Genomic DNA, 26198 nt, shown 5'->3' on the forward strand with positions numbered 1-26198 from the left:
CTGTTGTTCACATTCTTCACTTGTATCCAGTTGTTGCAGAAAAGCAGAAACTACATCTGTGAATACAATAATCATGTGAAACAGGATATCCATATATTGCCTTCTGCACTGGATCAGTGAATTTTCAGTTAATCTGAATTAAAATTACAAACAGTGATGTATCATTGATATCAGCTTAGCGTAAATCAGCATGTCCCAATTTTTAAGTAAAGCTTAAGTGTTTTTGGGCTTTTGTTGGCCAGCAAGCATCCCTGTCAATTTAGTTATTGCTGCTCCATTAAACCTTGGCAGGGGTCCAGGAGGAGCGGACTAATCCTTCTTTACCCTCCAGAGAGCCTCACATGGGGTCTGTCCTGCGTGCCTCGTGGGATATGCAGTAGCTCTGCTCCTGGAAACTAGATATTTACTCAATCAGATGCTTTCTAGATGTTACTTTTTACCAACTTGTTCCCATGAGAAATCGATGAATGTCCCTTTTTTGTGCATTGCCTTCACTGGGTCCAAAAAAACCCAAAAACAAAAGGCGGCTGTGAGAAAAATCTTACACCCAACACAACCATACAGGCCGGATTAAGCAGTTTTCAGTTTGCACTCTTAATATCATACATCGACACATTTCTTATTAGAATGCCTCTCCTACCAACTTGTACTTTGATCATTTCCGATACAGTTATAAATAATAGACTATAGAAAACAGGTTTATAGCAGGGTCTTTAAAAATGACTGCATGGTAAAGTTTCATGTCAAAATTTGAGAAAAATACAAATGCTGCATCTGGTTTTATGCATTTCAAAGAATTACTTATCTGACAAAAACAGACAGCAACAACTAACCTAATAAATGAAATGTAATTTTAAAATTTGATTATAAAATATTGTAGTTGTTTTACTCAGCTGGGATAACAATAAACAACATTTCCCTGTAACATGGAGTACTTTCAGCTGGTGAGTCACGGTGTATGTCTACATAGGTAGTATTGGTTTGTCACATTGCTTCATCTGCTCATACTCACAATATGCCATGTACTTACTAATCTGGAATGTTTTCTTCCATGATGTCATTACACGCCCAAATGTATGTCAAGAGAATACCTGCAGTGTTGTTAAGTCTGATGGCTTACATTCTGTATTGCCATGTGATTTACTGCTCATGATGACACTGTTTAAGGAAGGGCTATAAAAAAAAAGCTACTTGAATTGAAGACATTTCTGTAAGAGGGAATTCAAGTTTTGATGACTCCGAGTCCTCACACACACACACACACACACACACAAACACACACGCACACGCACACGCACGCGCACACACACACACACACACACACACACACACAAATCCACATCAGTCCAAGGACGCCTGAGTGTTTTTGATCCCATGCATTACAGGGAACTGATAATATTATCACCCGGGGGCTCTCTCTTTGGCCTTTGATGTATCTGTGTTCTCTTCTTATTTTAGTTCCACTGGCTCCACATCAGTCCACACAGCAACACATGTTCTTGCAGGTCCCAGATTAGAATCAATTTCAACAGGAAATTCAACCATAATTAGGCAATTATCATGAGAACACAAACATTTCAAATGAATTGAAAACAACCACAAAGTATCATTCATTGCCATTAGAAATCTTAAGATTAAAATTAGACCTTATAAAATTGTCGGAGCTTGTTTGTGTTAGTCAACACTTTAAAGCAAGAATGCTTTCATCGTTCTGCTGATAAAACCGTTTGAAATGACAAAATCTGCTTAATAAGTGCATTTTCATTGCATAGTAGAAGGACTCACAATGCAAGATCACAGAAAAGCCAGTACAATTAACAAGCCGATAAAGGTTAAAAGAATACAAACGATTATCCATAGTTGAATGTGATATTGCCGAACAAAGCCTGTGAGAGTCTCATAATGACTGTGCAGCTGCTCGATTGTGTGCTGTAGCAGTCACACTGTAAAATGGCACTGATATGTGAGTGTGTGGGAAACAGAGCTGCCTTTCCTGTTCTTTGAGAGGGAACACTCCAGAGAAAAATGGCAGGAAACCTCCAGGGCCTTTTGATTCAGGCTCAGAAAAGTGACTCAGAGTACCTGCAGTTATAGCTCCTAATAATGTCAGGGCCATCTTACAAAGCAAAAGAGCCAGTTAAGGAAGTATTCGTTATTCTCCAGGTATTTTAAGGTATTTACACAGAGAAAAAAAGGGAAACAAACCAAAGTTAAGGGAAAAAGATTGACCACACCACTGACTCTTTAGACATTCCTTCAGAGTTATTGGACGTTTCCGTATTGTAAATATATGCTGCCTTTTTCTCAAACCAAACCTGCTGTGCGATCAATATATTAGTTTTGGTATATGTTGACATACAGAGAGTACATTAGCGTCATTTACAAAGTAAATAAGCACATTTTTTAAGATATCTTCATTGAGTTGCACAAATATTGTTCGTCATGAGATGCAATGCAAACACAGTTAGTTGTTGTTGTCCTTACAAACACCTGTTCCTCTCCACACAGAGCATGGTAACTGATCACACTCTGCACCGATACGCTCAACTGTGATCATTTCCTCTCCTAAAGGTGGAGGAGAAGAGACTGTTTTTATCTTATTTTAATGAAGTATTTATAAGAACAATGTCTTATTGACCTAATAAGGAGTCAAAGAAGCAACAAATAGGATTTCATTTCGCTGGAGGGGGAAAACTGGTGTATCCTGAATTCTAAAGGATTGTTTTCCAACTGTGACTGTGGCATTTCACTTGGCAGTGAAACCTCTCCACCTGCCTAAGCCGATTGTTCAAGCATTCGCAAACTTAACACCACAAGAGGTTTATTTGGCTACACAATGTGTGAAAATAGCAGGAGCCAATATGTATGCTGAACTGAATGGCACAACACACTCTGAACTTTGAACCTGCATGCAGCTGGTCCTGTTTGAGCTTAGCATGAGTTTGACTGGTTTCATGGCAGTCCTGCAGTTCAGAGCATGAAACCTCAACACACCCTGTTATTATAGGCACACATATTATTTAATAGAAAGTTTAGTGTCACACCTCAGCCATTGAAACAAAAACTAGGTCAATAACTTGCATGCAAATACGACAACCACTGAGACAAACCCAGTAGTTAAAAATGTTGTTTATAAAGTGGACACACTGGCTCAGAAAGCTTTTTAAAATGAGTTTAAAACAACATCCCAAGAAGCTATTTTCAAAGCTTCATATATACATTTATAGAATAGAATAGAAATGCTGTGTTAAAAACAACCCAAACTGGGTAGAGTTTTTTCTTTTTGCTGAACTGCTGGGTCAAATTAGAACCAATTAACCCAGCATGATTGGTCTAATATTCAACCCAAACCCTGGTTAACTATATATATATTGCTGGGTTATTTCTACCTCGTAAATCAGTTGGTTATTATACCCAAAAGTTGGTTCATTGTCTCTTGTTGGATTATTTTCTCAACACACCCTGTTATTATAGGCACACATATTATTTAATGGAAGGTTTAGTGTCACACCTCAGCCATTGAAACAAAAACTACGTCAATAACTTGAATGCAAATACGACAACCACTGGGACAAACCCAGTAGTTAAAAATGTTGTTTATAAAGTGGACACACTGGCTCAGAAAGCTTTTTAAAATGAGTTTAAAACAACATCCCAAGACGCTATTTTCAAAGCTTCATATATACATTTATAGAATAGAATAGAAATGCTGTGTTAAAAACAACCCAAACTGGGTAGAGTTTTTTCTTTTTGCTGAACTGCTGGGTCAAATTAGAACCAATTAACCCAGCTTGATTGGTCTAATATTCAACCCAAACCCTGGTTAACTATATATATATTGCTGGGTTATTTCTACCTCGTAAAATCAGTTGGTTATTATACTCAAAAGTTGGTTCATTGTCTCTTGTTGGATTATTTTTACCTAATAAATAGGTCATTATTTTCTCATATTTTTTTCAGTTAAACGTGTTAAAACATATTTTCAATGGATACATATGTAGTAAATTATTTAAATGATCTGACATATTTGCCTCTGACAAAATATACCCAGTATTTGATGTGTTAATATGCTTACACAAACTAAGGAACACAGTACGAAATAATAGCCGCTTGTTAGCATGTCTCTTAGAGCAGGTTAGCATGGTCATGTTAGCATTTAGCTCACATTTGACAGCAGGCTGTAGTAGCTTACATTGTCACAATGAAGTGAGAAAACAAAGTTTATTCATTCTTTTTTAGTGTGAACTGTGCTATGCTCCACTTTCAGCACTCACTTTTGGATTATTTATCAAAGGTTACATTGAAACAAAGCTCAAATAGCTGTGTTGTTTAAACTCAGAAAGTTCACAGATGATCTCAGAGAGACGCTGCCCATCTGCCCATCAGCCAGGCACAGGCAGCCATTGGAGTAAAAAAAGACTCTGTTTAGCTTTAATTTTGTCAAGCCTAGTTCACCCCGCCACCCTGCTCCAAACAGCTTGGATTAAAAAGATCGAGTGGGTGTGAGTCATGTTCTGTGTGAATGAGAAAAACTATTTTTGCATTAACCTCTGATGATGATATCATTTCCCAATGATGGATGAGTCTGAAGTCACTTCTTTCACAACTGGAGTATGAAACTAGACGAGCAGCTCACATCCAAGCAGAAAACCAGATCTGTCTTTGGATCTACTTGTGAAATATACAACACATGGAACACTGTTTCCTTTTTGTTGTTGATTGATAGACAGTTGAAAGATGGCTTGTGGTTTACTGCCAAATCATTAGCCTTTGTTTGTCTCTTTTTAATAGATGGTCTTCCTCTTGAGGTAAAGTGGCCACAGAGCACTCACGTCCACTGGCAGCAGCCCAGCAAGGGATCAACTGACCCTCAGAGGACAGAGCTGACCTCCTAATATGAGAGGGCTGGGGCTCTAAAGAGGAAGGACTCCATTAGTGGCCCAATCGCTTTCTCTTTAACATACTTCCTGGGTGACCTTCAGCCCTGCACTGACCAGGCCAAGGTCAATGGTCAGGGTTCAGACTCGGTACACATTTGCATGCAGGTGGAGGATTTAAAATGCAGTAATAGGAACAATGATTGTTGGGATTGTATGACCAATTTTCTGGGTTGTGATAGGCCAAACATACATGCTTTAGAAATGACCTCAATCTCCACTTTGTGTGTGTTCCTCATTATGAGCGTGCGATCTATTCAGGAGATAATGACTGACATCTTTTCCTCACCCTCAAGAAGGGAACGAATATTGATTAAAGGCTCAACTTACAAAGAGAACACTGTTTATCTATGTATATGAATTAAACATTTAGATTTTGTGTAAATAGAAAAGGGATTTTGAGACTGTATGTAAGATATATATAAGATTCATGAAGATTTGACAAAATCAGACACATGTTTTGCTCTCTGTGTCCTGAGTGTCCTTAAACTCAAGGATTTCAAAATGTCCTGTGTCTTTCCTAAGAGCCCTTACTGTGTGGTAAGGAGCCTTTATTGATTTACCTGTTTTTATTATTAGGCCATGTTCATGTGAAATGATTATTTCAGCCTTTATAAACTTGAAATGACAGCTTCTTAAGAGTAAGAGATCTATTTCTTGTAGCTGCAATTTTTTTCAGCATAGCATGACCTGCTGAGGTATATCTTGACATTATTTTCATTTTGTACCACATTTTGCAAGACGAGAAAGGGTGTTTGTATTTTTTTTACATGAGGAGAAAAAGTCTAAAATCACTCATTTTTGTGTACAGCACACACGGCTACTCCCCTCGTAGTAAACCTCAAGCAGAACCAGACCCATTGGTGAACAGCCATCTGCCATAACTGGACAGGCCAGGAAAGTAAGAAATAGGGAGAAACATTAAAGAGAGAGATATGGCTCTTTCACACTCCACGTTCAAGGAGGAAGGATACTCTGGCCCTGTTAAGCCTCCCAATGTGCGATGCATGGAGGCGGAATAGTTGGTCGATGTTGTTGATCTGCCATCGGCGGATGTAACAGAGGCTTAATGTGAGGAATCGCAGTCTATAAAGGGCAATAAATAGAGACAAGCGGACAAAAAGACAAATACTGTACATACGCCGACAAAAATAACAACATATAAAACAGACTGATTGTAGCAATGCGGCAACAGTTATAGTAAAACCATAGTAATACAACTTCAATCTTTTTAATAAGTATGACGGATAATAATTGTAGCAGTTGGAGCAGGCAGTCTGCATCAACATTACACAGGAGATGAGGGAGCACAAAAACACAAATGCATACAGATGGAAAGCGATGGGAAGATTCAGGAGTTCAGTTTGTCAAGCCCCCTGGCAGTCTAAGCCAATAGCAGTATGACTTGGGGATAGTCTAGCTAGACCAATAGACTTGATCAAAAAGGACCATTTGAGCATATCTTAAATGTGTAGAGACTGTCTGCCTCCTGGACCTTGATTGGTATATGAATGTAAAGGGGAGAGATGATTCAAGTACCTCCCATAGCCATTTTAAGGGTTTTACTACGTGTGTTTTCTGCAAGTACAATAATCTGGTGGGTTGAAAGAAAATGATGATCTATGATGCATGAACATTATGAGCTTTGTTTGTAGGAAAATACATTTTACAGGCAGCCAATGCAGAAAAGCTAAATGAGACACACACAGTGTGGGAACCTGGTGTGCTCTGCTCTTAGACTGTTTTTCAGTGCTGATTATGCTGAAGCATGGGCCTCAAATGTTGCTGCTGTGTATCAGTTTTATCACTCCCTGTAAAAGAACAACCACTGGACACCGAGCTTTAGTTATGTAAGGACAGATGTCCATATCAGTTGTCCATATCTTTTTGCGTTACTTGGTCCGCACATGGGAACTGTATGTTCCAATCTCACAACTCAAACCTTTGTCCCAGTTTTGGGCTGATTTCTAGGAATGTAGAGAAGAGTACCGCATAACTGCACTGCTTAAAACGGAGGCTTGTTTGGAAAGGGTTGAATCATGTCTTCCTAAAAGACTGACTTGGGCATGTGCACATGTTGCTGAAACGTGATAGGGCCCCAGAAAGAGAAAGAAACTCTATCTGAACCCGCACCCCCTGACCTAGCCCGTATACACTCTGTCTATACTGTAAGGGTTGGCAGTCTTCCAAAGTGTTCATGGTCCTGTTTGCACATTAAATACTACACACTGCAGCAACACTGGTCTCTGGTGTCTTTCAGTGAAATATAAAAACATTACTGTATGGCTCTCATAAAATCAGCTAAGCAAAGATATTCTAGATGTTTGTCCACCTCAAATGCATGTCCATGGTTGTTGTTCTCTTTGGGAACACTGTCATATAAAATGGATTTTAACAGAACATTTTATGTTTGAGAAATGCTTGGCTGCACAAACAGAATTTTAAAAGAAGGACTAACCAGAGTTTAGGAGGTTAAAGACATCATCAAGAAAACATTCTGTAAAACCTGCTGGTTGTGATTTGATCTGCACAAAACAGCTCTGAAGTCTGTAAAAAAGTAATCAAAAAGGGTCGCCTGTGCAGTGAGCATGTTAGCTTTCTAAAGAAGAGTCAGCATTTCTTGCATTCCAGAGGCTACTGCTGTACATTTTCTCTGACACGTGATGTGGTTCCCGTGAGGCCAGGGGGGGATGCAGTCCTACACATGTGTAAATATATCGTGGACTTGAACTGCAAGCAACAACACACAATGAACGCCTTTGACTTCATACACGTTTTAGTGTTTTATTCAAACACAATTATTATGTACATACAAATGCTTTTGAGACCCTTTTACAACAAAGGAGTACGACATCATGCATTAAAAAAATCTCTGAATGTGATTTTTTTAAGAGCATCACCTGCTTATAGAGTTTGTGTACAATTTTAAGAGCATGTCTTCAGTTCTCTGCTTAAAAAAAGTCAAGTTAAGGTCAAAGGTAGAAGATATGTTGAGGCATTAAAAAATGTTTGCCAACATAAAAGTCACCACTTTCATTTTTCCCTTCCCTTATAAAAATCAAGTTTTCCTCTTTAGACCACCAAGACCCCCCCTACAAAAAACATGAAAATGTTACAACATGGCAGTGTTTTATGTGGCTCCTACAAGTATTGTTATTTGGTCTGAGGGTTTGATCCCTCCACAGTCACTGAAAATGTTCAGAACAGCTGCTTCGATAGAGAAAAGGTGCTCATCCTCCACCTCAGGACAATAGAGCCTCATGAACTCTGCCAGGCGGACCAGGTATTCAATGTTGTGACCCGTTTTGCCTCTGCTGTGGGCAATCCGGGCAGCAATCTCCATGTCGGAGGCCGGACCTAGGTAGATGGGGTTGTCAGAAGTAGCGATGTAGACGAGGGCTAAAAGAGGAGCATGGGCCTTCTCCTTAGGGATGAACTCCACCATCTCCGTTATATAACCTCCCAGCACCACCTCCCTCATGTTCAGGTACTGTAGGGACTCTTCCAGCTGGGAATCGGTTACTTCGTAAGCCACGCCCCATGTGCAAGCCTGCATGGAAAAACAAAGGGAGATACAGTAGTGAGCAGCTTTACAGAATGTTAATGGTAGAACATAAACAATATGTAAATGGTTAAAAATGTCAAGTAACATGCCAATACCAAGGCAAGTGTGAACATTTACTGCCTGAACAGGGAAAACTGGGCCTAGCACGATTTTAGCTTGATATATATTTTAAATGACATCAGTTTTATAGGTAATATAGCCTACTATAAAAGTGGCATTCCTTTTTTAAACTGATGCAAATGAAAAAAAGGATAATGTTTCACCTTTTCCCCAAAGCATCACTGGATGTTGTAAACATCATATCAGTTCTATAGGCTATGACTGTGTGGTACATAACATGAGGTAGGTGTAAGGATTAAAATAGTGTTTCCCACATAGTGATAAGAAAAGGTAATTTCACTTCTGCATGCTGCACATAGTATGAAAATAGACTGGGGGTTCTTCACTTACCTCCTGATCCTCCACTAGTGTGACCACTCTGCCCGGCTGCGTAAAGCAAGGACACAAGAATGCTCAGCATATCAAACAACAACAAGTGGTTTTATTGATCACAATAATTTACAGTGAACTGACAAGTGAGCAGCTAAATAACTACAATAATCCAAAAGGAATGAGAAAACGTGTACTCGCACTACTAAAAGAGCTATACAATAAGAAAACACATTTTTGATGGGGTCAAAAAGTGTTGGTATAAAACTTACCTTCTCCTTGTCCCCTCGATAAAAATCATCTCCATGCCAGAAGCGCCTCTTATATCCGTTGATGAAGCCGATTTTGCTCCTCTTGTACACAAAGTCAGGTTTCCATACCAAGGAGCCATACCCAAATATCCAGAGGCTGCTCTTTTCTTTCACGATGTCCTGAGGTTTCATTGTGGTGGCTTTGCTGTGTTTTTTTTTTTTTTAAATCGAGGCAAGTAAAAACATTTATGATTCTACTTCTGTCAAAAGTAGCTGCTCTCTGCTTTTTCCACTCTTGTTTTTGTTTTCCTATGCATTCCGACACATTCTGCTGTCACTTTTATTAAAAAAAAACGGAAGGCTGAAAAAAAAATCTTAAAAGTCTCGAGTCGTTCGTGTGTGTCGTTTCTGTTATTGAAACGGATGCGGCCACTTATACCAATGAGCGTGTCGATAGTGTCCTTTCCTGCTGTCTATCATTGAACAGACACGTGTATTTGTTGTTCAGACACGTCAGAGCGAGACGGCTCTGACCAATGAAATCACAGAAGAGGCGGGCCTAGTTTACGGATGAACCAATCCAAATAGTTTGAGCAGTAACACTTCAGTGTCGGAACATTGGGAACAACACAAGTATCCAGACTGTTTTTAGCTACTGGATTTAGTCAACAAGTACACAGGCTACACGAAACACTTGGTAATTGTACGAAATGATAAATGATCTAATAAGTAGTTGTACTACACTGAAGCATTGGTAACAAAAATGTAGGCTACATCATTATTTACACACCATTTTTCAAAAAGCTATTTTTAGTCCTTTGATTCCAGTTATTGTGAAAATGTAGGCCTTTAATGGTAATGCTATTGTATCACTTTCTGAATAATGTGAGAGAACTTCTTGTACACTTGAGTGCCAAACTTTCAAGCAGGTAATCACATTACATATAAATAGCTGGGACTGTTACACCAGCGCTCCTCTAAGCTCATTAAGTGTCTGTGATCTGTTCTGTTCTGCTCTGCTCTGTCTGTCCTCTCACAGGCCGATCACCTATGAATGACTGCTACAGGTACTTTGACCTCTGCACGTGAGCATATAGTATGACGAGCAGCAGACATAAGAAAGTAAGAAACTTCTTATTACTATTACAAAGATCACTGCCCCCAAGTGGTAATGAAAAACACTACTCTACTCCTGATCTTGCAGGTGACTAAAATGCAAAATGTTCAAAGTGATAAGCTTTGATTTGATGGTGTGTGTGTGTGAAGGTTTATGATCCTGTTCCTCGTGGCCTGTGGGGCCCCTGTTTGCTGTGCACACATGTGCAGATAGTCTCACTGGAACATTTACTAACGTGTAACATGCCCAGCCCATGTTCCCTAGAACTGACTCCATCACCTCCTTGAAGAAATATCTAGAAAGGCATTTCAGTTGTGTAAAAAAGATCAAAGGATTCTTTATTTTCACATACAAATATTTTTAAATGTATATCTTTTGTTGTCTTTACATTATAGCCCAATTACAACACTGTCCACTGAATGATTGCTAGCACATTGACTTCACTTCACACAGACACAGACGCCATGGACAAAGAAATGGAATCATTAGAAATGCTAGCAGGTCAAATATATGAATGCGTGTATCCACAGATAATGAAGCCATCTCCACACATCAAGTTTCTAGATGATTCCGACGTTTGAATTAGGATCTCTATTTTCGCAAACATGTACACTCAACCATTGAAGACCAACAAACAAACAGTGTACCAGATATGTTTCCGTTGTTTCTTTTTATAAAAAAATAATAATAAAACAGACTTTTAAAATAATTTTCACCTTTCCTGGGCGTCAACTTAAAAACAGATTCATACTTCTAATCTCAACATATAAATATACAGTATATACAAAATAATCTTATAAAACATAGAGATCAGTGCTTCATATTCATAAATAACTAATGGATTACTAATCTTACAAAATAACATTATTGGTTCAGTAATTTCCTTTGAAGGCGTCCTTGGTACGATAGTCACTTCATGTTTTTCTTTGTCTTCATTTAAGGTTGATCTTGCATAATAAAACTAGGCCTTATCGTAAATTTCCCTGCATGGCACTGAGGCATATTGCATCTTTTGATCTTTTTATCATTTACCTCCATTTTGCTGTGCAAAGGGATCAAGACTAGGCAGGGCACAATGTTTTTGTTGAGCATGAATCTAAGGCTTTGTGATCTTGGCTGCATACATTCTTTATAAAAGAGGATTTACAAAGGTGATAACCTCAAATTCTTCGAAAATGAACCGTTTTCAGTAGTTTTGTCCCTTTTTTTGATTCAACTCAATGCGGATTTTTGTTTGCATAACGCATTGTAGGCCACAGAAAATGAAAAGTCTGGCTCCTTCCCCAGCCTTGTTGGCAGTAAGCTGATTTTTTGATTGCTGATTACTGCACTAACGTGGAGAGGGGTCCATCAAGATTGTCCTCTTCTTCTAATCAACACGGCAGGCAACAACATCTCAGCCGCAAGCCCGTGGAGAGAGCAGTCTAGGGTTTGACATCACTAGAGGCGTCCACAAGTCCGTTTCAGTCATTATTTTCTGCAGTCTGTTTAAGTCTTTACATTCTAACAAAGTTTAGTAGCTTTAGTTCTGTTTGAAGTCCAAGAGCGCAGCGGCTCCGTCCAGTTATCAAGTTTTCAAGAGCAGCAACTTGTATTTAAATAAATCCCATTCTTTCCAAGCTTGTAAACAGTCCACAAGAAATCCATATTTACAATGAATAATATCCTCCCTTTATTATACCTGTAGAGAGGGAGACAAAAAAGCTCAATGACTACTTAAGCAGACATCTTAAACATGAAGAATCCAGTTATACTTTTGGTTAATGATAAAAAGGTCACGCTCCACAGGGACAAGATAATTGAGTATTTAAAAAAAAAAAAAACCTTACCTCAGTAGCAATGATGCACTCATTTTTCTCCTCTGTCAATACAAAGACAGACTGGTACATTGAATCTCTGGAAGAAAATATTGTTGATATTCTGCACTCTGGCCGTTCACTGTGGAGGGAAGATACATCAAATCAGATATGGAGATTTAAAAGAATGAAAGCAAATCTTAATTCCTTACTGTCTTACAATTCCTACGTACCTGTACATTCTACTCAAATGCTTTTTTTCTTCTATCGTCTTTTCACAGTTTTCATCTTTGTCCAAAAGGAAAAATTCATCTTTGTACCCGCTGGAGGATTTATAATCCACTTGGTAATGGTTTATGTGTTTGTGATTGGACTTTTCCCTGGGACATTCCACCTCCGAATCGATCGTTTTATTGTTGTTCTTGACCTCTAGAGAAGAATTGAGGTTCTCTTTCTGAAAGTCATTCTTGGAGAGGTTATTCAAGGTCTCTGACTCCTGCTCATTTGTCCTCTGCTTCTTCATGTGACGTATTCCCACCACCACCATGCAGAGAACCACCACAACAACCACCAGGCCCACTCCCAGACTGATGGCTGCCAAGCTCAACTTGTCATAGGACTCCGAGCCTACGTTGGGACTGGGGGTGCTGGGTGAAGGCACATCTTTAGACTGGCACTGGGGGCCGCTGTAATGGGCGGGGCAGGTGCAGGAGGGCGGGCCTTTAGCTGCAGCGGTGCAGGTCCCACCGTTCAGGCAAGGTTTGGAGGCACAGTGGTCCCTTGGCTTGTCACAGTGTGGGCCAGAGAACCCTGGAGGGCAGGTGCAGGTGTAGTCGTTCATGCCGTCTATGCAGGTGGAGCCGTTTGCGCAAGGGTTCCTGGCACACTCATTGATGTTGATCTCGCAGCGCAGGCCTGTGAAGCCTGGGCGGCAGCTGCACAGGCGGAGGTTACCACGGATCACACAGTGTCCACCTTTGACAAAGAAAACAAAAGTTCAGAAGCCTTCGTTGTAACTTTTATAATTTTAAACACAAAGAAAGATAAATTGAAGGAATGCTTTGGATTATATTTACCATTTGCACATTGCAGTGAGGTACATTTGTCCACTTTCTTCTCACAGTTAAGTCCAGTGTAGCCTGCAGGGCATTCACATTCGTAACTTTGCCCATTATCCCTCTCTTTGCACTTGCCACCATGAAAGCAGGGTGTATCTACACAGGTCGGCACCTTGAGATCACAGTGTGTCCCTTCAAACCCTTGTGGGCACACACAGCTATAGCCAGTCTCAGTGTCCTGTGGAGGAAAACAACACACAGAGTTTATCAAATAAGCTCACTGTAAATTTTGCCTTTTAAAAAAAAACACATCCTGTACTTGACGGCCCCAATGAACCCCATTATCATTAGTCTGAATTCTATTTACAGTACGAGCCCTGTGAACTGGGTCATGCACTGACTTGACAATCGATAGCATCCTCCTGGACGAGCAGATAGACCGAGGCAAAAACAAAAACAGGAAAGCCTGTGTTGTGGGAAAGGAGAGAGAGAGACTTCCGGACTAACCAGGCAGTGGCCTCCGTTGTGACAGGGCTGGTTGTCACACTCCCTAACCTCCAAGTCACAGTTGACCCCAGTGAAGCCTGGCAGGCAGGTGCAGGTGTAGCTGCCCTGGCCTGTGTTCAGACACGTGGCCCCGTTGGCGCAGGGTTTGTGATGAGTGCAGTAGTTCAGATCTATAAAGAAAGGGGTGTGCATACATTTTTTTTTAAACATTTAATCCTGTATCCTTATGATGTCTTGCAGATTAGAGAAGGAGGTATTTACACACCTTGGTCACAAAAGATGCCTCCCCAGCCTTCCTTGCAGGTGCACTGCCACGGCTCTTTACAGGTACCATGTTTACAGGATGGGTGGAGTTTACACACATCACAAAAGAGGCCTTGCCAGCCCTCTCTGCATCTGTTCACACATGAAACAGCACAACATCACTGACAAGTCCCGTTAAAGACCCACCCATTGCCTCAGTATTGAAAGAAATGTAATCAAAAATAATATTATTCACATATTTCAATTATCAAGAATGAAAAAATAGATAATTATGAATATACAACTAATATAAATTACAGTTAGTAGCCTACTCACTTGCACTCTCCAGGTAACGTGCAGTTTCCATTTCTTTCATTGCATCCTTCAAGACAGATGGCTGTAAGAAAAATGGAAAGGATACAAGGATATTTAAAGCTCCATGTTTCCAATTAAACATATATAACAAGGTCGTAAAGGGGCTTTTATCACATTTTAATGATTTCCTTCGCACATTAAAACCTGTTATCTTACCCTTTTCAAAGGAAAAGATCATTTCTAAACCTGCTCTGTGCTGTATGTGACATTGATTTTTCATGGCTTTATAGTTTTAAACGACTGGTTAGTGCGCAGCAGATGCTTGTTCCCACAAAAAGCAGGACAGCTGCCCTATTGTTAGCGGTGGGCAGTGCGAGGCCTGTTTGCAGCTGCTGCCCTACACCGCCTCAACAATAGAGCCCGCAATTTAGTGGCGCGTGGCGGGCGATAATGCCGCGATTAACCCTGGCGCGCGCTGCTGGGCGACCACTGTCCTGGATTAGAGCGCACGCGCTCCCAGAGAAAGCTGCACCGAGTGGGCTCCCTGTCGTCAAATTACACCTCATCAGCTTCCCTTTCTCATCGTGTATGGCTGCCTTTCGTTCAGAAAAACACACCTGTTATGGTGTAACAGGTAATTTAGACACAAAGTAATTATATTCTGAAGATTTTGGCAACTCAAATTTTCCCTTTTCAGCATTTAGTTCAGTCTTTAGCAACAATAAATAAGGCAAAATTATCAAAACGTTTACAAAAGCACATTTAGATATTCAATGTTGATTTTACACGTTAGGTGACAGCCTCGGCCCACAGGCCTTCAGATTATTTCTCAGCTCAATTTCGGGTGAACTAACGTGTAGCCTCTTTCAAAGCCTGCCTTGTGATCTTTTAGCACAAACAAAGGAAAATGTCCATATGGTGTCTTTACTCTTGCTTACGTTCTTGGCAGTATTCTCCCTTCCATCCCGGTAGACAGGCTATTTGCCCGTCAGGCTTGCAGGTGTAGTGGCCAAAATGGTCGTCTCTCGGAGCGCATATTTTGGAACAAGTGTCCCCGTAGTAATTGTCATTGCAGATGAACCGGTATGAGTACCTTAGCTCCGTCTGCGTCCCGCCCCGCACATCCGGGGACCACTCACGCCCTATTCCCAACTGTCTTTGGATGGTATAAGAACCAATCAAGAATTCGGGGTTGGTGGTGTCTGTGGTAAATAGAAGAGAAGAAAAGAAAAGATAAATTGCCAGATGAAATCTAAGCTCACAACAGTTTATGGGGCAGTGTATAAATCTAACTTTTCCCATGACAATACACAATCTACATAATGAAATTTCCTTTTCCTCCCCTTCGTGACCGTTATTCCCCTGTTATGAAGGACCTAACAAAAAAGGTGTAAAATACAGGAAAAGGCTGTCATGGGAATTTTGGCAAGGCTTCATATTCTCACTTGGGCCTGCACACTTTCCCATGCACTCCCAAAATAAACCAGGGGAAGTGCAATTGTGTTGGAGAGATTTGATTGAAAAGAATTGTCGTGTGACTGATGAGGCATCATAACAAACACGAATCCATGACGCTGAAAATGCCCGATGATTTTTTTTTTCCAGCACGCTGAGAGAATATTATCGACTAAATGTGTGACATGCTGATGATAAGTCATCAATTGGGCTACATATGGTATGTCGCCCTCTAGTGGTGGACAGGCAAGGGCGCGTCTGCTCACCTCCAGGTCGCTCCGCTGCAGGAGAATACCAGGCTTCAATAACTAAAGAAAAAGCACCCTGGGTGGACAGAAAAAAAAAGGAGATACACGTCAACAAAAACCTTTAAATTATGAAAAGGCAAACAGCATCTGACCTTAACTTGTTTCACTGAAATAATGAGGTAATTGTTTATTACACGGTGTTAAAGTTAAGGTACTCTGTAGTTCATTAGATATGGTGAATGAAAAAGTAAATGATACATTGAATCACATCATAATAACAATACAATGTCTCTTTGTGCACAATGTAAATAACACCGTGATGCAGTAACCTATACTGAACAGCTCATCCAAAATGTTTTGCAACACAAATTTTCTATAACCTTTTGGAAACTATTTTGTATCTATAGTAACAACTGCAGTAAATGTTTTTTCTTTTTCTTTTTACTTTGATGCAGACTGTAGGATGGTCAGATATATTTTCTAGATAAATAAAGCGCATATTTACATAGGTCTAACTAGATGGGTTTTTTTTTTTTTGTCTGTGGAGGATTTTTTCTTGTCTCCTTGTTTCATTAGGCTTCTACATAATGTGGGGGAATCGTGTTAAATTTGATGTGTAAATATTCCAGCAGGACATGCACTCTTACCGGCCAGGTGAAGTTGAGCGGTAGACGCAGCCTGGCGTCCTGCTGCATGCTGAAAGAGTCAGTGCCCAGAACAGGTGTGGTGACTTTGCCAAATAAACACTTTCCGGGAGACACCACCGTCTGGAAGTTCTTCAAACAAACCCTGAAATAAGTCCTGCACCCAGACGTGCTGCAGCTAAGTCCATTTGCCAGCAAACCTTTAGTATTCTGAAAGTGATGGAGATCGATCTCGAATACACCTGATCCCAGAACCTAAAAGGACACAAACAGTGAGCACAACAGAATAATGCTAATATTTCATAGAATAACCATTCCCCTCTGTGAAAGATGAAATAATTCAGGCTACCTGAGTGAATAATGTCATAACTATTACGAAGATAGAGTTGAACCTAACGGCCATCCTTTAGAGCTTGATGTGCGTATCCTTAAAAATCAGTTTCTCCTCCTGAAAAAAAAACGCTCCTATTCCAAGTGCTGAAAACGGAGCGGTGGAAATTAAGTGATCAGAATAAGTATAATCCGTCTTCCCAAGCCCGAGAGACAAGATCCAGCTCCGAACCAGAGAAAGAAGTTGTGACAGACCGAGTTATCCAGTGCTGAAGGTTAGACAAATATCAGTAACGTCAATATCCACAAGTGAGTCTGTCTGCGGTCTTTCTGTTGCCCATCCATCGTGCCGGTCAGAGTGTATATGTTTGTGAGTCTGCTGTGCTGATGTGAGGCTCGTGTTGCCAACAGTGATGCGGGCATGTGGCGGAGCATCAGCGCAAAGTGATCCCAGTGAAGGATGTTGGACGTCCCCCCAAGCTTATATACGGCATTGTGGTGCCATTACAGACGATGTCAGTCACTAGACACCGCCCACTCCCCTCTCCACCTTCTCTTTGCCTAAGACATTATCATCATCATCAGTTATTACTATTTTGGAGGAGATTTAAGAAGAGAATGATCTATTTTGGTGGAGGTTTCTGTGATTGTTTGTGCGTCTTTACGCGCCTGGACGCGCCATTTGGCTTTTACGATCGTGACCCTCGCAGCCTCCTTTCTTGCTTCTTGTATTTATTTAAGATAGCGAGCAAGGTGATTGAGATAACTGCAGAACTGTATGATGTTGTCGCTCGTAAATCAGTCCAGGAACCCGCGTTTGACCGAAATCTGGCGCGTAAACGAGCCAAGATTAGCTGCACAATTGTTACCGCGGGCTATTTTGAATTATACTGTAAGGGCTCAAATTTGTAACTGAAGAGATCATTTTTCAAAAACATACTCAGCAGCTGGAAAGCTAATGTTAAAGAAACATTTAAGGAGAAACACAAACACAAATGCGTTTGTACAGGCGTGCTCTGTATGGAGAGGAAGAGGGACCATATAGCTGCATGAGGTTTGCTTATTATGCTGGAGGAAAAAAAGACCATAACAAGTGCAAGCACCCAGCTGTTCAGACATTTATTTAAGATCATAACTCACAGTTCCCTCAATTGAAAGGCAATTTATATACATTTAAGTTGCGATTATATCCTGCATGCAGCTCAACAATGTTTGTTGAAAAAACTTTCTTCTGCTTTCATGTTAACAAATGAACAAATGAACTCCAAACAGTATATAAAGGCTGCTAGGTAAATAAATCCAGATGCCATATACATTTTTATCACATGCAAACTCATGCTGGGCACAGGCATTGTTACCTTTATCACCCCTGCAGCAGACCAACTTGTCTGGGAGGATTTACAGTAAGGGAACAGGATTCAGGAGCTGTTCCCTGACCATGAAGGTGTCTGGCTAAAAAGCACTCCTGCTGAGATGACTTCATCTGTAAGCCCCCACCTTTGACTTATTGGTTTGAGGTTCCACTTAAGGGCAGAGACAATGGACTATTGAGTCCAGAGCAGTGTGACTAAGCGCTCCGGACATCTCACGGCTCTGCTCTATCCAAAAGTTCCCACCATTGACTGCATCAGACTCTTTGATGGATCAATGCAGAGCTTTAATCCTGTATTACTTTTCTGTTTTTTTTTTTGTTTGTTTTGTATGAAAATGACTTTCATCCATGTATCTTTGAGGCTTCCACTAGTTTACAATGCTGCCATGGCCTCCGGAGCCTCATTAATCTCTTTTGTAGAGAGAAGTGTATCGTGTAATGGTGCTGCTGCTGCCCTCCCTTCATACACGTCAAAACATCCATACACTTTAATATTTGATGGCGCATGGTTAAGGTTTCCTAACTGGGCCTCAGGTTACTGTTCCTTGTAAAGCTTTAGCCTGTGCTACACAGTCAGTGATGCTTGTAATGAAACTTCACGATGCAGGATGAAGGAAAACGCCAGCTTGGATCAGATATGGAGAAACACTTTATGTCATAATATTTACCATCAGATCCTATCCATCTTTCTTAATGTTGGTGTATATAAATAGACAGAGAACCTGGCTGAATCAATAGGACCGTTTAGGCTCTATTAGATATTTCCTCCTAGCCAATGCAAACAATATTCCACAAGGACTTTCTCTGCTAGTTGCTCTGAAGTAAACACAGCCTTGGAAACGGACTTCAGCCCACCACTACATTGCAGCTTTGTGTTGGACATTTTTCTCTGTGACAGTGTTTAGTAAAGCAGATTTCTGAATTGCTCTACGGCTTTTTAGTTGGCATCCAAACCCCCAAAAATAACATTTTGATTAGGAAATGGAAGAGGTATGGAAGTTCTGTTGGACTTGGACTTGGGAGGCTAAATTGCCTTTTATGAGAAAGCTCCAGATGCAATTGTTTGGTTCTTTGGCAGATTGATGTTGGTTCCCAGCAAAGCTCGACTTTTTAACGTTATCCATGAGTAATAGATTTATTCTAAATGTTTGAAATGCTATAACTCAAAATACTAACAAAATAATCCAATCAGGGATGAACTGCTCTTTCTCTCTCTCTCTCTCTCTCTCTCTCTCTCTCTCTCTCTCTCTCTTTTATTGAAATGTAAGCAAGTGACTCAAAACACACTTGTTGAAAATGCTGGCAAATAGTCCCACAGCATTCTGTTGATACTTCCCCCATCAACAGCGATCAAAGACCATTTTTAATGAAATTCTCCTCATGCAAAATGTCAATCCATGTTTACTGTTAATCTGCAGTGGAACAAAAGTGATTAAACCTGACGACAAGAGTAAAAAGTCACCTCACAGAGACATAAAAACATTATTTTTTTCTGAAAAGTGATTTTTTTTTTCTGCTCTATCCTTTGTACTCAGCTGTAACTGACCTGACTTAGACCTGCTCTGGCAACTGATCCAATGGCATCAATAATCTAGGCAAGTGTGATAGGAAATTAGCTACAGTGCTAACAGATGGCTCCCTTTTAGTCCAGAAATCCGCCCTGTTTAATGCAGGGCAGTTTAACACTTCTTTACAGCACATTTGATCTCTATGCCCCAATCTGTCCAGCCAATCAATGGGGGCTTTTGAAGTGAGCTGCCAACGGATCTGAGACATCTAAGCACGTCAACCCTCAGAAAAGAAATCACCTGCTGCAGCAATTAGAGATGCAAGGGGTGGTCTTCTTTCTCCCTCAGCATCGTGCTGGCCTGTGTTCACTTAATTCTTCTTTCTGATACACAAATACTTAATATAGGTTTTTTTTTTTTTTTTTAGGGGCGCATTTGTTTTCGCCCATAATTGTTGAAATGTGTGTGTGGGCGTTCAGGGTGTAAAGAGAGTTGCCAGACGTTAAGTACTTAGGACAAATGATTAAATGTTGAATTCAGTGCTGTCAAGGAGACAACATGCAGCTAATTGCTTTGACACAGCCCGCTGATTAAAAGCACAAGAATCCCTTACTGCTCCAATATTACAATTTGTGGCATTAGCCTAACATTACCATATCTAAATGTGTCCCTTTTGGCATCTGCGTTGCAGGCTTTTAAAAGTGTCATGAATTACCTTTTTCACATCTGTTATGAATGTCTGTTTTCTCTCTGTTCAAACCTTCAGCTGACTTTAGACTAGACACCCTGACATTAAGGCTGCCCGTCTAATGAAAGCCCTCGTCTGCAGTGGAACTTTCCAGCCACCCTCTTGTTACACTGTTGACAAAACACAGCCATGTCAGCGCACCTCCACCCTTACAGCACCAACCAATAACACACTTGGGTCACTTACACCATGTCGTGATGCATGTTGGTGTCACTACACCTGAGTAAATGTATTGAAAAGGCGTCTGGGCGGCAGCATCTTGACGTCGTCAATGCCTGCGGTGTAATTTACAGCTCAACAACACTCAAGTTTCAAGGCTCGTGCTCAGGCTGAAGTGCGTAAAACATGTCGGGGGTGATCTGAGGCTGAGTGTGTAACAGCTGTCTGTGTGCCACTGTGCCAGGAGACAGCAGCACATTCTTCCCTCCCCAACAGACACGGGCCAACCCTTCAATACGTGATATTGATCCTAACAGAGACCTCCACCTTTGACACACTGAGAGACAGCAGGGATAGACATTAGCACATCTGTCACTTTGGCCAAACGATGTCACTTTAGCAACAGTAAAGCAGATGCACTTTCATACTATCATAAGAACACAGAACTGATGCTGACTAGTTAGTGCCGAAGTTTTATTGGCTCCCCACAGCAACACAGTACATCGACCAAAGTTCCTACCCAGGCATCAACCTGATTTTTTGTTTTTTTAATTTTATTTTACACATTTAATTAATCCCTGGCGGAAATTCTGGTGTACACTCTGTTATTGAGAGGCATTATTCTCACACACATAGGCCAGAAATACACACGTGCACAAACAGGACCTGTGGACATGCATTACTGGAGAGATTTCAGGGTACTACACAGGGAGCGCCCTGGGGCTGTTGGGGGTTCGATGCCTTGCTCGGGGGCGCCTCGGGGGGGCCCTGGCACCTCTCCAGCTACCAGACCAATTTCCATAATTTTGTTCCAAACTGGGACTTGAACCAGTGACCCTTCGGTTCCCAAGGTCCCTACAGACTGAGCTACTGCCGACCCCCCAAATACTTACACTCTATATCAGCACTCTGGATTACCTCTTATCCAATCAGATCACAAAGCTGGAAACAACTGTTGTATGACTATTAATAAATACATGAAGGACACTCAGAGATACACACACAACATGAGAACCAAACATGTTTATGTGTCCAAGCAATTCTTGAGTGATTACCAGCGCAGCACTAATTGTGAGAGTGGAAGAAGCTTTTCTGCCTTGAGGAAATCCTCCCTGGCCCGAGTCAAAGCATCACTGCCTTACGCAAGACAAAACCTCCCAGCAGGAAAAGGAAAGAGATAAATCGAGGATAGGGAAGAGCGTGCTGGTGTGAAGAGGGCTGTTAAAGCTGCACCAGTTAGCCTATCAGGAAGAGCAGCCTGAGACGATGACGCCTCAGGCCTCGTGCCCCCCATTTCACACTCACTCTCTACCTGTTAATATGAAGTGTGAACAGGTGTATTTCCTTGACGGGTTCTTTGTGTCCTCAAGTGATTCTGGCAGCACAGAGGCACCACAGGAAGATTTTTTTTAAATAGCTCCTATTAATTGTGTTTTTTTTTAGAAGTTGCTTGTCTTTGTAAAACAAGGGGAATTTTCATCAAAGTAAAAGCCAATATCAATCTTCAAAGTTGCAAGGGTTTTGGCCTAATGGGAAATTCAACACAATCACTGAACACCATCAGCATGATTACCGTCTAGTAATTTCACCTTGGCATGCTATGTTGTTAGATGCTGAGATTTGGTGTGATAAGAGCCTGTGATTCAGCTTTAATTATCCAGACACTTAATGATCTCTAATCTGTTTTCTTCCTGCACTTCCTGACCTCAAGCACATGACCTCTACGATATTATTGTTTATGTAAATACAGTTCTAGAAGTATTTCTGGAAGGTCCGTTGTTTTTTCCTTTGACGAGTCGAAAATTCCTATTTGTCCTTTTCCCAGTTGTATGCACAAGCAGCTTCCTACCTTTGCTTCCGATTTCATGAACAAAGATACTTGGAAATTTGTTCCGCTAGTTTGTCCATGGGAAAGTTATTTTCGAGGGAATCACATAAGAAAGTCATTCTCAAAAGTGAGAGCCTCACAACACTGTAACTTTGCGACGCCTTGTCTTGATCCCTAAAGGCTCATCAGGACTCTTCTCTGCAGCCGTGAGAGTAAAATGTGACCTTTTGTTTGGTTTCCATTTAGCTAGCTGAACTGCAGCTGACCTCATAATTGCTTACTGTGTACATAATACACAAACCCATCTCCACTTTTTCCAAGTCAACTTAAAGGCCCTGCCGTGATATTAACAGCAGTGTACTGCGCAGAGGTATAAGCGATTGGGCTTCAAGCCACGTTTGACATCATTTAGGCCTTGGTCAGTGCTTACTCAGCTTTGTACAGGGACAACAAGAGCTGAGTGGATGCTGGTTGATTGATTCTCTCAGTGGGAGGCTAGTGTTGAGGAGTGGGTGCAGCCTATTTGTGTAGTAAAGGCTCATTGATGTTGGATCTTCACTGATGAGACTGTGCAGGGCTGATGGATGTTCTGGAGCAGTGATGCATTCGGCCTCATTTTGTAGCCCAGGAGGAGCTCCCTCACTGCCAGTTCTAAATATGGCGAATGCTAATGGCTAATGGCTTTGGAGTGTTGTTCCAACTTGACCTTGTTGGTCCCAAGTTGCCCCACTTCTTACCTCTCTAATTTGGCTCTCATAGGCAATTTTCATGTCTCTGTCCAATTTGACATCTCATAAAACTCTGTATTCTCCAGACATAAAAAAGATGTCATATCTTTTAGATTCCCTCATTTAAAAAAAAAAAAAACAACACACTGAGCAATGCTCACATTTAACACAGCGGATTTCTTCCTTAAGAGGAAAAGCAAATGTATAAGAGGAATGCTTCCTCAATGGTATACTGAAAGACTGCTGCCTGTTATGCTGCTCGGTCATGCACACATGTGGATATTTGACGTTTTCTTTCAAAGCCGGGGCATTTCTATAGTGGATTTTGATTTATAGTTGAAGGTGCTATGCAAATTAATCTTTCTGTTTGGAGTTCAGAGTTCTCATACACGCCATGATGATTTATCAGCCAGGGTGATGAATGATACTGATAATATAAGTGCCGACCTTGCACATTTAAGCAGAGGTCATTTGTTTTTCTTAAAGGCACCATGCTGCAGAAGCAGAGAAAAAAAACATAAGCACAGGGAAACACTGTGATGCCAACCATGTAACATAGGGTTGAGTGTGTGTTTGGGTTTATCCACTGAAGGTCCAAGTTCTGTGAAATCCCAGCAGTTCTTTATAAACAAGTATATTGTTCATGTTTTTATCATATTTGTTTCTATCAGCATGGAAAATCGTGGATAATTCTGTAATAAGGGGACATTCTGCAATAGTTCAACCTTAAATTAATTTGACTTGACCTGAACATGTAATACAAATGTATCTGTCTCATCAGTGGCTTAAAGTTAATGCTCCTATACTGATCAGTACGGTGGCATTTAAATGCTCGCAACGTCTGAGTTGATGAGCAATGCAGCAGAGTCAATATGTTCAGGATGTAGACTTTTGAAAACAGATCATAATCAGCCTATAATAAAACTTACCTTCCATACTTGTGTAACTCTTCACAAACATACACGCCCAGTCCTCAGCATAACACCAAAACATCAACCATGAGGTTTCACTGGTTGCCTTGATAGACCAAGTGTAGACATGTACAATACATGTCACAATTTTTTTGTATTGATTGTTCTGCTGGTTGAAGTCACAGAGTGCAGGGCACACAAACATGACATGTAAGTATGAAAGTAAGGCAACATTTTCTTTATCCCTCCAATATTAATAAATCTTCCCCTCTAGTGACACTTCCCAGGCTGTCACTCTGATGAACACTAAACAGTCACAGTGTCAAAACTGTTGCTCTGAAATACTGGAAACCCTGAATCCATCACGCACTGTGAATGTACATTTCAACTCATTTTATGTTAAATAAATTAATCATGTAAATACTGTATTATTATCATTGTCCTCTTCATCTGATACCAATCTATGCACGCCTTTAACGTAAACACTGCAAAAAACTCTCAACCTCATTTAAATGAACCCATTGGATACATAATTACAGATTTTTATTATCATGTTTATGTCAACATTTTTGAACTACTCACCACTGTACTATTGTCTTATTTAGTCCTTATTTGGTGTTTACTGTTGTTACTTTTTTAATGTTGTACTTTTATACATAGAGAGCACAGTTCACTGAAGTCAAATTCCTTGTGTGTGTGTGTGTGTGTGTGTGTGTGTGTGTGTGTGTGTGTAAGCATACCTGGTCAATAAAGCTGATTCTGATTCACAGCAGCAAGAAATGACCTGGATACAGTAAATGTGTTAAAGTCATTATACAAAAAAATCATTAACAAGCACTAAACGGTAAATGGACTTCAGCTTGTAATGCGCTGTAAGTCCTCTGACTACTAAAACCGCTTTTACACCTACCCATTCACACACTGATGGCAGAGGTTGCTATGTAAAGTGACTATCAGAAGTAACTAATCCATTCATAAGGATTCATACGCCACCAACAAAGCAGCAGGAGCAACAGACATGTGGCTGCAGGACTTGAGGATTGAACCACCGACCTTCTGGTTGAGAGAAGACCGGCTCTACCAACTGAGCCACAGCCACACATCAGAAAATGTGTACCAACCAGCCCTACTGCAGCAGAAGTACTGTGTCACTCTGGTAGCTGAATTCATCCGGCAAAAACCTCCAAGAGTTTTCTTTGGTTTTTGAATTTCTGTTTAATAATGACTGAAAGTGTCGATGGCAGCTAGCATGATTGGGATCTGGTATCAGCGAAAGCTATTTTGCTGGATTTCGAGTGTATACTGCCTTTTTGTCAACAGAAAATCATTTTTCATTTATAATGGTCTTAAGACGAGAATAATTATGTGACCTGCAACACTGTACCACTGAGGCATCCTTTCATCTGTGTTGTCAGATGCTATACCCGCACACTTCCTTGGTAAGGTCTCCATTTTATTGTTAAGGAAAATGTTTTTACTACTATGGAAGTGATCCTAATTTTATATTCTAAGGTTCCAGTAAGAGCTAATGATAAAAAGAGAAATGTCATACTCCAAGTTGCGTGGAAGAGGTAATGACTTTTCTTCTTTCAAAGACTGCATTAAAAGTGAAGATTTTAAGATAGTTTTTATTTATCTTGGGGACATGTCATCGTCTAGAAGTGACACTTTACTTTCCCTGGTTGTGGTAGTGACAAGTGTGCGCTGGTCACTTCGCACTCCGCTAACAGCCGATCCCCTCCGCCCTTCAACTCCCGCCCTCTCACCCTCACCCCATCCTCGGCCTTACCCCGAGCCTGGGAGCGGAATTCTGGGAACATTTTTCCATGTGAAATGCTGAGGTCCAGTCAAGGGGTGTGACGCCAGTGCATTGTTCCAGCGGCGAAAAAAAAGAAATGCTTGTGATGAGGCCAATTCCTGTTGGTCTCAAAAAAACAGGCACTTTCTCACACCGACTTCCTTCCTCATTGCACAGCACAAAACAATCCCAGACCAACCAGCAAAGCGAAAAAGAAGGAAAGAGAAGCGTAAAAGAGCAGAAGGAGAGGT

At 40.8% G+C, this 26198-nt stretch overlaps 2 protein-coding genes across 2 annotated transcripts; both read right to left on the minus strand.

The window, feature by feature from the left end:
• Positions 1-7707: 7707 nt before the first annotated feature.
• Positions 7708-9652, minus strand: LOC132993377 (glutathione-specific gamma-glutamylcyclotransferase 1-like). The gene is made up of 3 exons (XM_061063190.1): positions 9204-9652; positions 8953-8988; positions 7708-8487 (listed from the first exon to the last, which is right to left on the minus strand). The coding sequence occupies exons 1-3, from the start codon at positions 9372-9374 to the stop codon at positions 8068-8070; spliced, it is 627 nt and encodes a 208-aa protein (XP_060919173.1). The 5' UTR covers positions 9375-9652; the 3' UTR covers positions 7708-8067.
• Positions 9653-10960: 1308 nt separating this feature from the next.
• Positions 10961-17348, minus strand: LOC132993243 (delta-like protein 4). Its single transcript, XM_061062964.1, has 11 exons — positions 16915-17348; positions 16569-16820; positions 15940-15997; positions 15157-15420; positions 14240-14300; positions 13926-14056; positions 13661-13830; positions 13172-13391; positions 12329-13070; positions 12129-12237; positions 10961-11980 (listed from the first exon to the last, which is right to left on the minus strand). Exons 1-11 carry the CDS (start codon positions 16966-16968, stop codon positions 11975-11977), a joined length of 2067 nt encoding a protein of 688 aa, XP_060918947.1. The 5' UTR covers positions 16969-17348; the 3' UTR covers positions 10961-11974.
• Between the last annotated feature and the right edge of the window lie 8850 nt (positions 17349-26198).

This window comes from Labrus mixtus, chromosome 18, assembly GCF_963584025.1.
Source record: "Labrus mixtus chromosome 18, fLabMix1.1, whole genome shotgun sequence".
In the NCBI taxonomy this organism is placed as follows: Eukaryota; Metazoa; Chordata; class Actinopteri; order Labriformes; family Labridae; genus Labrus; species Labrus mixtus.